Here is a 16,700-nt window from a genome sequence, read left to right as displayed (position 1 = left end):
ACTTGACTAGAAGAAGGGATCGGTTGGTAGGACATATTTTGAGGCATCAAGGGATCACACATTTAGCATTGGAGGGCAGCGTGGAGGGTAAAAATCGTAGAGGGAGACCAAGAGATGAATACACTAAGCAGATTCAGAAGGATGTAGGTTGCAGTAGGTACTGGGAGATGAAGAACCTTGCACAGGATAGAGTAGCATGGAGAGCTGCATCAAACCAGTCTCAGGACTGAAGACCACAACAACAACAACAATATGACCATGTGTCTAAAGTCCCTGATCTGTGGGGAAAAGGCATCTACTCCGAAGAATAATGCAAATCGACAGAAGTAGACGAAGTTATAACCGAATCGCCACTGCTTACTACTTTAGCAATGACGATTATAAACAAAGTCCGGTTAACTTTAAGTATTTTTTTACGTAAACTAATTTTTGATTAACAGTAGTTCGTGGAAAATTTGGAAAAAAAGTTTTTCGAAGTATGTCATTAATGAAAATAACCAACGGTCGCCAGTTCCTCACCGGAATAATAATAATTAAATTGAAACTGAACTTGACACTTGTAAGCAATGTTACATAAGAATAGTTATTGGCGTCATGACGTAGGAACAGTACTTACCATATACTTTGAAGTACTTCACACCACACATGTCACAGTATTCAGATAATACTCAAATAGCAAACACATACAACACATTATATTAATTTTCATAGATCAGTTAATGTAATATTGTTTACGGCTGTGGACAGAAACTTTATGTTACTTTACTCACCGTAATACTGACTGTCGTAACTGTAGCAAGCAGAAAGATTGTTCGAATTCACTCAATGTTAAGGACTGTCATTTACCTAGCAGTTACTCTTTTGTAATAAAAGTCACAAATTGTGCCACAAGCTATAAATTAGAAACCGTGCTTTGACAAGGATATTCAGTGTCCAAGTTACCTAAAGTTGTACTACCGATCTTTTATTATGAAAGTTACTCTATTTTTAGCAGATGAATTAATACTGGCTTTTGCTTTATTCTATTTTGACACTATTCATACTACAACTAAAGATTTCATTATTATGTAATTGTCCAAAATTGAAAAAATTCTGTTACGATAATCTAATAAATTAATTTTCACTTAATTTTGAGATAATTTTCTGATTACCTCGGTTCGTACAAAGGGATAGGACGGATAGTACTTGGATAACGACTTACGAAAATTATTTACGTGTCAATATGCACGAAAACTGTGTTATTTAAGCAATAAAATTCCAACCACACTGGTCAGCCTATTACCCATCTAGTTATAAAAAGTCTAGATCTTACTACACTTTATGATGCCGTTGGTTTGTCGAGCGGCTTCATTTAGCGGTGAAATAGGGCACAGGCTGATCTTCTTGCTATACCATAGCCACTAACAAGGGCCCACAGTACTCTTGATGATATGTGACTTCCTCTCGCTGCATTTGTACTGTACTCAATAAATCCCATACACATAGCTTGCCCATATTAAACATCCGCCAAAACAACCATCTCAGTTTTCACTGTTCCGCACTTCGGAAACAGATTTTTCATCTCTGCACTTTTTCATAGCCATACTGGCGAATACACACAATCAACGACAACAATAGTCTCATCGAGACTCCGAACTGCTACATTTTTGTAGCATGCTCGCACGCCCAGCGATAATGGCTTTACAGGTTATTTTCCCTGACTAGGCCAGCGTGTCAACTTACAAATGTTAAAAACCATGCGTATTCTCTTTCTTAAACAACAAATAACATTTGCAACTTGATGACATAGTTACAAGAATAATATTCAGCACAACTAATAAAACAAACTTTGTAAAACGCGTAGGAAGTGTGTGATCATCCACAGGGTTGTGGCGTTATAACATAAATGGACAATTTTCAGCTCTGAAATACAACTTCGCTGTTTGTCAGGCATTTCATACCATCAGGTTAGTGATAAAAAATTTTGGTGACTACAATGCGCACCCATTTTTGTGCTAAAGCTTTTGTAATTTTCACCTGTGGCATTGTAATTCTGGGCTACTATGGATTACTTACGGACAACTTCTTCAAGGAATAAGCATACTATAAAGGAGCTGTCCAAATGCTTAACTCCTGAAACTGATGTCTACCAGATGAAAATTGGTTAGAGACACGCATTATTCTTACGTCATACTAAGGAACAGTAAAAATTTTCTTTCTTCAATATGACTTCCATCAGTGCAATATTCCATAAATCATTATTAAATGAACATTTGCAAAATATTTTAATTTACAGTTTTGTCTCTTCTCAAGATCTGCAGCATTAAAAAGCAGCAATGTGGTCTGAGTTGTTTTACAAATTCAAAGAAGCAGTGTTCCCATTACAAATTCTCGTCAAAATGAACTAATAAACATTTTGAATTTTCCACCCTTCTTCTTATTTCACTACGGCATACCATATATCATTTGTGTATTACTGCTACATGTGGGAAACTGCATATGATGTCCTGTTTTGAAACTGAAGGTGAAACCACTTGCAAAAAATATTCAGTAATACTTTTAAGTAAATTATTTACTATTTCTTCTGTTGTAGTATGTGTGTTTCGACTGACTAACATACTACTGCCATACGCAAGTTGAACTAATTTTGTTTGTTGTATATTAAATAGATTATCCCATGGTAATATCAGAAACAATAGTAAACCTGTGACTGAGGCTTCTGGAATGGCAGAAGTGATCTCTCCGCAGTCTGGAACTATTTCCCGTGATTATGCCGGGTTTGACTGTTAGTTACAGTTCATCTTTCTTTTTTGATTTTTGTTAGAAGTGACATAGTCCATTGGTTGGTTATGGCGTTGATTACATGAAACCTCAGTTCATCAAGGAGGATACCGTTATTCACAAATGCGAATGTTTTACACAGGTCTCAGAAAAAAATGGAAAGGAGCGTAAGGCATTGTGGGCCGGGAGTCCCCCATTCGGGGAAGTTCGACCGCCGAGGGCAAGTACTTATTGCATTCGACGCCACATCGGGTGACTTTCGCGTCGGAGATGGGGATGAAATGACGGCGAGGACAACACAACACCCTGTCCCTGAGCGGAGAAAATCTCCTGCCCCAGCCTAGAATCGAACCCGGACCCTTTGGCGTGGCATTCCGCCGCGCTCACCACTCAGCTAAGGAAGGGGGGGGGGGGGCGAAGGGTTACAGGTTTACAGGTCTCTTCAGAAAATACCTAGTGATGCTGTTTTGTTATTTAATGCTTGTAAAATATGATGAGTGCACAAGTACACCGACGGGTTAAAAATTGCAACACCAAGCTGTGCGACGTAAACGAAATTTGGTAGGTGTGTTTCTACGTCTTAAAGATGACGGCTGTTCAGATTTCATGACAGTCGCATAGGAGTGACCCTAGCAGCGCCACTATCAGGTTCAAAATCATACACGCTGTAATGGTCGTGAACATTACTTACCTTTGTGACTGGACGTGGTGAGTTAATGGCAGTGAGGAATGCCTTTAAGGTGGCAAAGACGCCATTATTGCCGGCCGGTGTGGCCCAGCGGTTCTAGGTGCTACAGACTGGAACCGTGCGACCGCTACGGTCGCAGGTTCGAGTCCTGCCTCGGGCATGGGTGTGTGTGATGTCCTTAGGTTAGTTAGGTTTAAGTAGTTCTAAGTTGTAGGGGACTGATGACCTCAGAAGTTAAGTTCCATAGTGCTCAGAGCCACGCCATTATCAACACCACACTGAATTTGAACGAGGTCGTGTAATAGGGCTACGGGAAGGTGGATGTTTCTTGTGCTATACTGCAGAAGGACTTGACAGGGATGTAGCCACTGTGCATTATTACTGGCAGCGGTGATCGCGAAAATGTACCGTCGCAAGATGACCGGGTCCGGACAGCCTCGGGGCACTACCGAGAGGGAATACTATCGTGTTCGGCGTATAGTCCAGTCAAATAGTAGATATACTTTGCAAAAGGTGGGGTAGAAGAGTTTATTTTGTCAACTCGTTCATATGGTTGGAAATATTAGAAAACCGAGTTTTGCCAACAAAATTTCTCTTGGGAAAACTTTCTGCAGTCAAAAAACTTCGAAAATTTCGGACTTTTTTCAGTTTTTTCAAAATATCTCAGTTGTATTTGCTCCTATCGCTTTAACGTCTATTTTCTTTTTTAAAGAGCACAAAATTCTCTACAAATTTGATTCTTGCCATTTTTTTCTACTCCCAATATCTAAGGCGCTACAGCGCCTCAAAAAATACCAATTTTTCAAATTTTGAGCATAGTGGCAAGATACCTAATTTTTGAACACTATTTTTTCAGTTCCCGTTTGTGTAGTATAAATACATTATACATCATGTTATAAGTTGGAATTTACCACCTCACTTTCAGGTATTCAATTTCTCTGTATGCAACATGAGGATTGTTGGGCATCCAACTATTGTGATTCTTACATCACTACCTGAAGTTCACTATGGGCCATCTCAGCCCTGGTATTTGTAAAACTATAAATATAAAAATACATCATTAAGAGACATAAAGACACACACGCACACACACCCACACCCACCCACACACACACACACACACACACACACACACACACACACACACACACGCACACAAAATAAACTGTCTCAGAAAACTGAACTATTATTAGCTGCAATAGGCAACCTAATTAGCTAGGTAATTATTCTTGTGTATAAAAGCCACACAGTTGACATTAAAAATAAGTAACTTTATTACAATTAAAATGCATTGTCAGTTACTAAAAGATGTTGACAGTTCTGGGTGTGCAATACTTGTAATATTGCACTTAAGCGCACTTGAGACAGATATGAGTATCACTTCAAACGTTTTGATTGGCCAGGTTCCTCAGTGTCACCAGAAATACCTTGAATTACGGATTCAGGGTCTGTACATAGAGTTGATCCCAGATTGACCTCTTCTTTAAACAGCGAGTCAGCCTCAGCAAGTTCGTTAGTTTCGTCAGCGGTTTCCTCAACATCCTCCATAACATCTTCTTCACTGTCTTCATATAAAAATTTTGGCACGTTTTCACAGTTGACCCCAATACATTTCTTGCAAATTGAAGAACATTTCAAACCCACTTTTCTGCAGGAGCACGCTCCACCACAGTTCAGCTTGCATGAGCATGAAACAATGTGAAGAAGTGCTTCAGGTGCTGGATCTTGGCTCATTATAACGGGCATTGGACCGTGGTCACTGTGATTCCAGCCCCATTTCTCAGGAAGTTCCCAGTTTCCCATCCAACTTTGGACTTGTTGCTAAGTCCGCAACGAATGATGTTGTGCAGCTTCTTGTGTAGGTGCCAACCGTGCAAGATTCAGTTTGCTTTTTGTGGCAGACTTGGCGAATAGCTGGTACCGCAAATGGTCTAGGGTGTGGGAACTGCTGACACCTCTACTATACAATGCGATAGTAACCTGTTCTCCTGCTGTTATTATTTCTTCACGGGTAGCATGTGGTCTATTGTACGTGCAAAGCGCTGAGGTTAGGCGTTCATTTTTCGCAACAATATTGCAGCACTTAATTTTTCCTTGACCAAAAAAAGTAGTTGTTGTATCACATCCGCTAAAGGCGTGAGTGAACAGAATATGTTCACTGTCAAACTTGTAAGATGCAGTGGAAAACCACTTGTCTTCTGCATTTCCTCTTCCTGACTTTAAGAAAAATAAGTTTTCAATGCCTTGCCCCAAACCGGTCACGAGCACAAGCCGGTCAACATCTTCTCCTACAATGACAACACTTCCAAAATCTTTGGTTTTTGAAATGGCAGATGTTACAATTATAACGTCAGCATCTTCTTGTGCCTGGTGCACTTCAATGCTACAGAAATTCCGTTTTGAGAAGTGTGATCAAACGCATCTTGTTTCGTTCGTTGTACACGAACTTATCCTGAGGGACTTTGTTCACCATCTCTGATTCAACCACAACGTCAACCGAAGAATGTTGTTTGGACCTACGAATCCTCTCAGCACTCTTTGTGCTACATTTGTCTCCCTCACAAGGATACCCATCAAATACAATAGCAAATTAAGATCCAAAATGACGTTGCAGGTAAGAAACATAGCTTTGGGCTATTGAATTGAAGCAAACATTTCGAGTCCAAGTCACTTTGTGGATAAGGTACCCTCCATCAATGACAAAAAGTTTACTCGGTCCACCTGACTTCACATCTTCCACTGGGACGAAGGCATTGTAGAATGAAGATTCCTTTTCGCATGCCTTTTTCTGAGAATAGGGACATTGGGTAAGGAGCAAGTTCATATTTCAGAAAGGCTTTTAACACTTCTTCACTTTGTTTCATTAAACAAATCCTTTGGAAAAGAGTTGAAGGACCAACAGGAGTATTTTTAGTGCTCCCAGCTTTTACAGAATTGAACGCAGAAAGGAGAGTCACAACTTTATCCTTCCTACGGAACTTAACATCGTGGAAATTGTCACCAACTATTCTTTGCTCGAAATTTGAAAACTTGGTATTTTTTGACGCGCTGTAGCGCCTTCGATACTGGGAGTAGAAAAAAATGGCAAGAATCAAATTTGTAGAGAATTTTGCGCTCTTTAAAACAGAAAATAGACGTCATAGCGATAGGAGCAGATGAAACTGAGATATTTTGAAGAAACTGAAAAAACTCCGAAATTTTCGAAGTTTTCGAAGTTTTTTGACTGCAGTAAGTTTCCCCAAGAGAAATTTTGTTGGCAAAACTTGGTTTTCTAACCTTTCCAACAATATGAATGAGTTAAAAAAATAAAATCTTCTACCCCACCTTTTGCAAGGTACAGGCTTTTTTTCTGACAGTTTCACTGGACTAGTATGGCTCTGGCGTATCGCACTACATCTGCGGCAATAAACTGACTAGCAGTTGGCACCACAGCGACGCTGTTGCAGCTTGGTTACATTACGAACAGCTCCAAGTCAGATGTCCTGTAGCGTGCGTTCTACTGACCACAAACCACTACCGTTTGCGCTTTCACTGGTGTCAAGCAGTAGTTCATTGCAGGGCAGGGAGGGGGTTTGTTATGTTTTCTGACGAAAGCTGGTTCGGCCTCTGTGCTAGTGACAGCCTTGTGTTGGTTAGAATAAGGCCAGTTGAGGAGGTGCAACTAACCTGTCTGCGTAATAGACACTTAGAACCTACTCCTGAAACTGGTGTCCGGGGTGCGATTCCGTGTGACAGCAGAAGCTCTCTGCTGGTTATCCCGCGCACCCTGACTTCAACTTTGTACGTCAGTCTATTGATTCGACTTGCTGTGATGCCATTCATGAACAACATCCACTGGGTGTTTTCTAACATGATAACGCTCGCTCACGTACCGCTCTTGTAACCAATAATGCTCTACAGCAGGGCTTCACAACATACGTGCTTACGGAGCAAGCTGTGAGCAGCAAGGCGCGAGCACGGAGCAGCGCGAGCACGCTACCCCCACTACCGGACCAGAGCGGAGAGTGGGGAGAGTCACGTGGGGCACACAACAGCTGCCGCCAGTCAATGTAAATCCGCGGCCACCTGCAGGGATATCACTCACGAATTATTACTGCGACAAATGAAACAAATAAAGGAGAATGTACACATGCCACATAACTTTATTAGCTTAGTGTATGCCTCTACATTCGCATTAATTTGTGAACTGTTACACAATAAAAGGTGTCACTGAAGTGTGGGATTCTCGGTTATCTTGTACTTTTTGCCCTTTACAATTGCGTCTATGTTCGGAGTAATTGTTCTTGTGCATTTTAGGCGCAGCGTGCAGTTTAAATTTCGAACGCGTTTCTCAGGCGCGTCTTGTTACATTTCATTGCAGAGAACAGTTGTTCACAAACATACGTGGAACCGAACATTGATATTATTGTAGCCGCCAGTTTGTGCAAACGAGGAAATCTATCCTGAGGGAAGTGTCTGTAGAATTCCAAAATGTTTTTCTCGTTCTGAAATTTGTCTCTGTATTCTCTGTCACACTGCAGGTCAATAATTTCTTGCTGCAGCTCAGGACGAATCTCTTAAATATTCGCTGCATATGGAGAGAACAGATCAAAATCACTGTCTAGTGCTGTCAGATCTTGAAAGCGCTGATCAACTAAACTATGTGAATAACGTTCACAGTCTTTGTGAACATCTTGCATGGATCAAAATTTAGGAAAATGAGCTAGGTTTCCTGTTTCCAGATGACTCACCCAAAGTGTCAATTTCATTTTAAAATCTCGTATTCGATCTATGAAATGAGTAATTAGCAGATCTTTAACTCGTAGTAAAATGTTCAAAGCATTCAGATGGCTAGTTAAATCTGCTAAGAACGCGAGATCACATACAAACGTGAGCGCGCATTTCCCCTCCCTCCCTACTCCGCGACCTTGCACCTGCTCGCGAGCACGTGCGTGAGCAGACGCGAGTACTCGCGCTCAAAACCGGCCAGTTGTTAAGCCCTGCTCTACAGGGTATAGGCATGTGCCTTGGCCTACTCGATCACCACGTAAGTGTCTGATCAAGCACATATGGGACATCATCGGACGAGAACTCCAGCGTCATCAACAAACATCATTAACCGTCTCTCTAGTGACCGCGGAAGTGCAACAGTTATATAACTTTGTCCCACAAACTGACAGCAGCACATTTGCATTCTTGCATTCAACATTCTGGCGGTTACACCTGTTGTTAATGTATCAGCATTTCAGGGGAGTTGGAACGCCCTAACCCGACAATGCTAAATTTAGTGACATGGCTACCCTGTGCTCAGGAACAACTGTGGCCATTGCATGAATCTTTTACAGGATATTAAAGTGCATGTTCTGAGTCAATGAACTATAATAATTACATTTCAACCACTGCTTTCGGAAATACAATTTTTTAATTGCACAGTTAAAATTTTGTGGATGTTTATTGTACGTTATCCTATATTATTTTCATTACACATAATCTTATGTTCTTCTTTCAGTTCAGTAGATGCAGGATATGTATGTAATTACTCCCTGAAAATTACAATACTCTACTTTTTACTTTTAGTCACTCAGAAGTACCCTGCATCATCCTCTTGATCTTTTTCCAAGTTTCTTCTTCTTTTCTTCTATCTGGACTCCTTAGTTGCCAACTGTGCTACATACTCTGCTTTATCAGTGCGTACCTTGCCCATCTGTTCAAGTTCTCTGATGCAGTTTGCTCCAGGATTAATTCCAATATGCTGTAGCACTTTAACCCTACCAATTTTGTCATCATTAAAAGCAGTAACAACTTCACTGACACCCCATATTAATGTCTTCATTCCAACAAAAACATTATTTGGTAAGCGAGTCCATATAAGATTATTGAACGACGTATTGGGATTTGAGTCTGACCATGCAGACACTTTTTCAGTAATTCACGATATGCCCAGTCTCTGTAAATAGGTTTTGTGATACCCATGACTGCTGCTGGGATGGCATGTTTACGGCTGTGTGAATTGTTTGAGTACTGGGCATTGCGGTAATTGCAAAATGAATCAGGTCCAGGAGGACAATGGTGCTTCACTGGTTTTTCATCAGTTGGCAGTCTCTGGAAGAAGGTAGACCGCACTCCCTGCTTCATTTTCAACAAATCTTCAGTATCTAATGGTCATTTCATAATACTGCTATAGTTCACCAATCATTGTCTGTCAACCTGCCTCTTTTGGTTTTACCATCAGAAAGTTTCTTGTCTCTCAAACTTTGTTTTACAAAAACATTCAAAAGTGCCAGTTATGTAACAGAGCTACAATATGCTGACGACAATGCCTCTCCACCTCATTCACCTGCAGAGATGCAGCTGTCAGTTGATTGTTTCAGCAAGGCATAAAAACGATTTGGTTTTCCCATCAATATTCAAAAGACAAAGGTTCTCGCACTGCCAGCTCCTGGCTCTTTCCTTCCAGATTTCAGGATATCCATTTCTGATACACCCGTGGAACAAGTGGACCATTTCCTTTATCTACGAAGCTTATTGTCACATAATCTGAAAAAGACGTAGAGAACACAATACGTGGTACCCAAGACCAAACTGATAGCGTAAGCCGGCCGGTGTCGCCGAGCGGTTCTAGACGCTACGGTCGCAGTTTCGAATTTTGCCTCGGGCATGGATGTTTGTGATGTCCTTAGGTTAGTTAGGTTTAAGTAGTTCTAAGTTCTAGGGGACTGATGACCTCAGAAGTTAAGTCCCATAGTGCTCAGAGCCATTTGAACCATTTGATAGCATATAAAGCTGTTGTCATCTCAACGCTGTTCTGTGATTGCGAAACCTGGACATTATACCGCCGCAGTCTGAAGAAACTAGAACGCTTCAACCAACAGAAGCTAAGATACATCACGAACATGAAATGGGATGATTTTATATCGAATGCCACCGTTCTTGAGAGAGGGAAAATGAATAGTATAGAAGCTTTCATTATTGGGCACCAGCTAATATGGGTTGGGCATGTCCAGCGGATGAAAGATGACAGACTTCTATGTCAAATACTGTACAGTGAATGAGCACAGGTAAAACGCGGCGAGTTGCCCCTCTTAAACGCTATAAGGATCAATATAAGAACAATCTGAAAACCTTGAACATCTATCCGAGTAACTGGTCCACCATAGCAGGAGATCGCAGTCGCTGGCGCTCAACTACCTCAAATGCTTTTCAGAACTTTGAGCGGGAACGTCGGAGACTGGAGAATGGCAAACGCCAGTGACGTTAACTCCTCCAGGCCCAGCCGCGTCCTCCACCTTCCATCATTTGTAATTTCTGTGGTCGCATGTTCCATGCTAGGACTGGACATCGAAGACATTTCCACGCCTGAACCGTGACAAAGAAAATCTCAGGAGAGAAATGAAAACGCGGATACGAGTATCAGCCGACGACGACATTAACCTGTGATCTCGCAATGTTAATCACTTAAATATTTTACCTAGACAAATGTATTCCTGAAATTTCATTACTCTGCATTAATTACTTTTTGGCGATGAAATTTTTTTTTCTTAGTGTAAATGGCATTTTCAGTCAAACAACTTTTCTGAAATTCGAACTGTGATTTACAAAGTATATTATTGTTGTGCAGGTGCGGTACTATTTTGGATTGCATCACCCTCTCAGAGATTTAGGAAAATGGTGTAAGTAGTTATAGGGTCGGTAGTTATTGACATCTATCCTAACTTCTTTCTTTTAGGGCGCCTTAACAAGGGCGTATTTCAATATCTCTGGAAAAATACCCTGAGCTACAGCAGAATGTTTTAAGGGAACGAATTATTTGCACTTTGTTGGCAACACCATCAAATCTAGATGCATTATTATTTTAAGGAAATGTATAAATTTATACTTTTCTGAGTTTCATATGACTGAATTTTATATCGTTTACTTTTTCGACATACGACTTTGTTTTTCTCTCGAATTGCTTGTTCCAGTATTTACTAGTAGATTTAAGAATATTTATTAAACATTCTTGCTAACTGTGACTGATCATTTATAGTCCAACCACCTAAATAAATAGTGATTATATCACATTTTGTCAACTTTTTCCCATCTCATGTTTAAGTACGTTCCATAAAGACTTAAGTCAGTTATCTTAACTACTGATATCTAACATAGTATGGCGGTTCCTTATTTTAAATTACCTTTCTTCTTAATTTTGAGTGTGGCTACTGCAGAATTTTCACGTGTCCTTGCCAACGGATAAATTTACCTTTTCCGTGCACAAGAGACTTTAATTTCTCTAGTGGTCTATTGTTTATTACATGAACGTGTAATACCCATCTGATTATGAGAAAAGTTATTTTCAAATAATTTATCATACAATAAATTCAGTTTTATATCAGCACTTCATTGACTATAAATTTTGACCATGATCATCCACAGAAAAATGATCTTGGAGTCATCAGTCATCCTAATTGGTTTCCAGTAAGGTGAATCTGTACTGATAGACCCTACCTTATGTACCCTAAATAAATGTGCATAGTTATCAGGGAGCGCATTTGCTATTGGGTATGCAGTTAAGTTCTGCAATTAATTTGAGTCGGTAAAACCGAAAACTATATTCATGAATCACAGAAAGAGGAGGCGTACCTTTAAAAGAACTGGAGACATGGGAAGACAAGGGAAGATTCCAGTTTGATTACGTCGGGTTGAGAGAGATATGGAAGTTAGGTACTGGATTGTAAAGCATACCTAGGATCACATTAGACTCAGATGATACGTTAGTGTTGATGAAGGTTAGACTGAGAGATGTTGAACAGTTAGATATAGGTATAAGGGAGGCCTCTGAAGAAACTTTGGGTAAGAGAAGACATATTTCAATTGACTGATGACAGAAGGAAGGACAAAAATATTAGAGAAAGTCAGGAATACAGCAACATAAATCACTTAGGAACGAAATAAAATTGAAGATGGTGCAGCCAAAGTACGATGGCTCCAGGAACAATATGAAGAATTTGCAAAAGAGACTATCGACGAAAGAACTGACTCATAACAAAATTAATAGCAATCTTCGGTGAAATTAAGGCAAGGGTGGTAACATTAACAGTGCAATGGGAATTCCATTGTTAAACAACAGTAAAATTCTGAGGCGGTGGTGTTATGGTGTGGTCGTGTTTGCCATGGAGGGGGCTTGCACCCCTTGTTGTTTTGCGTGGCACTATCACAGCACATGCCTACTTTGATGTTTTAAGCATCTTCTTGCTTCCTACTGTCGAAGAGCAATTCGGGGATGGCGATTGCATATTTGAACACGATCGAGCACCTGTCCACAATGCACGGCCTGTGGCGGCGTGGTTACACGACAATAACATCCCTGTAACTGACTGGCCTGTACGGAGTCCTATATAACACGTTTAGGATGTTTTGGACGCCGACTTCGTGCCAGGCCTCAGCGACCGACTTCGATACCTCTCCTCAGTACAGCACTCCGTGAAGAATGAGCTGCCATTCCCCAAGAAACCTTCCAGCACTTGACTGAACCTATGCCTGCGAGAGTGGAAGCTGTCGTCAAGGCTAATGGTGGGCCAACACCATTTTGATTTCCAGGAGGGCACCACAAACTTGTATGTCATTTTCAGCCAGATGTAAACATACTTTTGATCATGCAGTGTATTCTCCGTCGCCGTCCATGTCCTTCATGCTCACTACTTTGTGTTTTCCACAAGAGGTCGAACGTAACTGAGTGTCTGTACTGGAAGGTGGTGGATTCATGGCAAATCTAGGGGGATCAGTTGGATGAATGTATGGTGCCTGTTCTTTCTGACATGCACTGATTCCCACATAAACTTTTGATGCAGCTGACATCAATAATTCCTTCCCTTTCCTTTTCCTTTTGCCCCTCTCCACCTTATATTTACACAATATGTGTCACACCTACGGATTCAACATGGTGCCTCTTCTTTGTGACATGCCCGCAAGAACAGACACCAAGCACTCATATAATGGAGATAAAATTGTAGAATATAAATAAGTTCACTGGATAATTTTTCCTATCAGAAACTTTTAGGAAATTAAAGAAATATATTGTCATCGTTAATGGTCTTGTTTATCGCAGGATATTCAGAAGTTCCTGGATGGAGCAGAGCATGGTGTGATCTACTTCAGCCTCGGTTCGAACGTGAAAAGCACAAACCTCCCCCCTGAGATGATCCAGGACATTCTGCAGGTATTCAGACAGCTGCCACAGCGTGTCCTCTGGAAGTGGGAGAACGACTCGCTGCCTTCTCAGCCAGAGAACGTCATGACCCGAAAGTGGCTGCAGCAGCCGTCTGTACTGGGTAAGCTGGTAACAATTCTCGCCTTTCTGTACTCCAAAAAGGATACTTCATTTTACTCCTTTATACTGCATTACATTCTATCTACACGATAATACTATTATTAATACATTACCTTCATTAATTTTTCTCACACTGCAGCAGCAAAATATCTCAAACCTCAAGAATACATATAAACATTTTAATTTAGCAGACGAAAATAGAAAATAGAGAAAAGCAGAAAATTAAGAGCCTATCAGAAAGCGCAACACGACAAAGGAGGAACAGTTACAGGCTAAATGGAAAGTTGCAGAAATATGCAGGAATATGTGCAAGGCACATGCTGCTGATATGAGAAATAGTCCGTTGGAAAAGAAAAAGCACGTATGACTATTAAGAGCTAACATGGAATACCTGTAGAAGGCAAACATGGGAAAGCTGGAACATGTAGGAGATACATAGAGGACTGTGCAAATGATACAAACTTCAAGACAATTGTGTGGAAAGGTAAGTGGAAGTAAATCGAGAGAGGTGAGACATGTTACTGCGAGAAGAATTTCGCAAAGTTCTGAAAGACGTACGTCGAAGCAAAGCACCAGGGATAGCCAACCTTCCCTCAGAAATATTGATTTCATCAGGGAAAAATGTCACGGCGGATGTGTACCACTTGGTATGCAAGGTACATGCTGACAGGCGAAATGATCTCACACTTAGAGAACAAAGTAATAATTTCAGTTCCAAATATGACATCACACGCTGTATTACCCTAATATAAATTGTGTACAGAAGAACGGAAGCATTAAAAATTTGGAGAACATTTATCTGGGTTCTGGAGAAACACGTGAACCAGAAGTGACACTATGATTTATCCTTGAAGACAGACTGACCATAGCCTTCTTCAGGAAGCAAATCACGCACACATTCACACAAGCAAGCGCACCTAACGCACACACCACCACTATCTTCAACCACTCTGGGCACAATGGAACTCTGTCACATGCAATCTAAGCAGCGGTCTGGTGTGTGAAGGAGAACGGAACGCAGAGTACAGATGGGGAGAGAGAGATCAGTGCTGCCTGGTGGAGTTTGCAGGGACTAGACAGTAGCAGGACATGGCAGCCCGAGGGTGATGGTGGGATGTTTGAGGAGGGAGAGGGGGTATAGCCAGAGAGCAGTGCAGAATGAAGATAATGGGATGTGTGTTGGGAGTAGGTAATAAGAAGAGGGGGGGGGGGAACTGTTGGGTGGAGGCTGTGGGGACAGTAGGTTACTGAAGGTTGAGATCAGGGAGATTGTGGGGTCGGAAAATGTGTTGTAGGGCTAAATCCCATCTGGACAGTTCTGAAAAGCTGGTGGTGGAGGAGAGGATCCATATGGCCCAGATTGTGAAGCCATCACTGACTCAATCATATTATGTTGTGCTGCATATGTTCTGCTGTACGCTGTACCAAAGGTAGCCTGCTTTGCACATGGACATGGTTTGGCCATGGTCATTCATCTTGGTGGATTTATGGTTGCTAGTCATACCAGCAGAGCTGGTGTATGGCAGAGCTGCTTTGATGGCTCGCCTGGCCTCTGCTGCGGAAGGATAAGCCTGCAAAAAGAATAGAGTAGGAAATGCTGGAGGGCTGGACTGAGCTGGTCTTGTACCTTTCAAAAAGATCCATGTTGCAAGGGGTTCGGAGTGTGTGTGGCTTAGGGATGGACTAACATGTTGTGGAGATCTACAGGGGCTGGACTCCACTTTAGGAGGCAAAAAATTTTGTAATATCGGCACCTGTGGCTTTAGTAATGTATCATGATGAAAAAGACCACTTCAGCAGTATCATAGATATTTATGTATGATGAAACTACTGTCATGCCGTTAGAGCCACAACAGTAGGGATGCTTATTTATTTCATCACACATTTCATCTTGAGGCCACACCAGGAGAGGTAGGATCACCTACATTTTGGGGCATGATAGTAGATAAAGCCATGAGGAAGGGCTTGTTCCAGTCTGGGGTAGTACAGAGTGATGTAGGGTGCGCTCCTTTCTAACTGATTCTTGGGTGTGGTGGGGTGATAGAGGTGCCATGAATTATGGTATGGAAAATCTGTTTGCACACTGTGTTAGGTGGATAGTGGGGTGGATAGTGCCTGCCCAATAAGGCCTTTGTGAGACCTTCTGTGTGCTAGGCAAAGGAGTCATCGTCACTGCAGATATGCTGTCCCCCTGGAGTCTGGTTGTCTGAGATTGCCACTCTCAAAATGCAGGTACTTTTAATGGTTGATGGGTTTAATGTGGACAAAGGCTTAGATGGAGCCATCAGAGCGGAACTGGTCATCATCCATGAAGGTGTTGAGCTGAGTTGAGGAGGAGTAGCAGAAGCAGGTGGAAGAGGAGGTGTTGTTCAGCTTATGAAGGAATGAGAATTGGATGTCTTAGCCCTCAGACCAGATTGTGAAGATATCATCAATGATCCTGAAAAGGACCAGGGTTTTGGGAGGATAGGGAAGTTGGCTCTAGATGGATCATAAACATTATTGCATAGGAGGGTGTCACGCTTTAACATGGGCTGAAGGCTATGTTAAACTTTTGGGATGGGGTAAATCTGGCACTGTTTATTGCTGGAGAAGCCAGACCATTGGCAGAGTGCCACTGCCAGGGAGTTACCTGGATTCGTAAGAACAGCAGTGGAATCTCTGCCTGAAGGCAGGCAGGATCTGATTGGAGGCTATGTGTGTCTCTGCTTTCTTCTGCTGAGAGGTTTGTGATCGACGAAAGGGACCTGGGAAAGGATTGTGAGGCCAACATGTAAATAAATAATTTTTTGAAGGTTACCAGGGAATGGTCAGATGGAACTTGGATGGTGGTATGACTCCAGAGAGACAGGGTTCAATGTTGAGATTAGACTGGCTCTGTTTGGAGAGGTTGGTGTGGGAGCGATGGCTTTGGGCAAACGGAAATATAGGAGATGGTTTGGAAGGGAACACAATAAGATGCATAAA

The 16,700-nt window shown here is 41.6% G+C and overlaps 1 protein-coding gene across 1 annotated transcript in view; it reads left to right on the top strand.

The window, feature by feature from the left end:
* The window catches only part of LOC126235676 (UDP-glucosyltransferase 2-like), a 97,228-nt gene that overhangs the window by 51,600 nt on the left and 28,928 nt on the right, over nt 1–16,700 (top strand). Inside the window, exon 5 of the mRNA XM_049944404.1 lies at nt 13,512–13,734. Within this exon, the coding sequence (XP_049800361.1) occupies nt 13,512–13,734 (223 nt within the window). The remainder of the gene's footprint in view (nt 1–13,511; nt 13,735–16,700) is intronic.

The sequence above is a fragment of the Schistocerca nitens genome, chromosome 2, assembly GCF_023898315.1.
Source record: "Schistocerca nitens isolate TAMUIC-IGC-003100 chromosome 2, iqSchNite1.1, whole genome shotgun sequence".
Taxonomy (NCBI): domain Eukaryota; kingdom Metazoa; phylum Arthropoda; class Insecta; order Orthoptera; family Acrididae; genus Schistocerca; species Schistocerca nitens.
The sequence above is the reverse complement of the archived record's forward strand: the minus strand, read 5'-3'. Positions and strand labels throughout refer to the sequence as shown.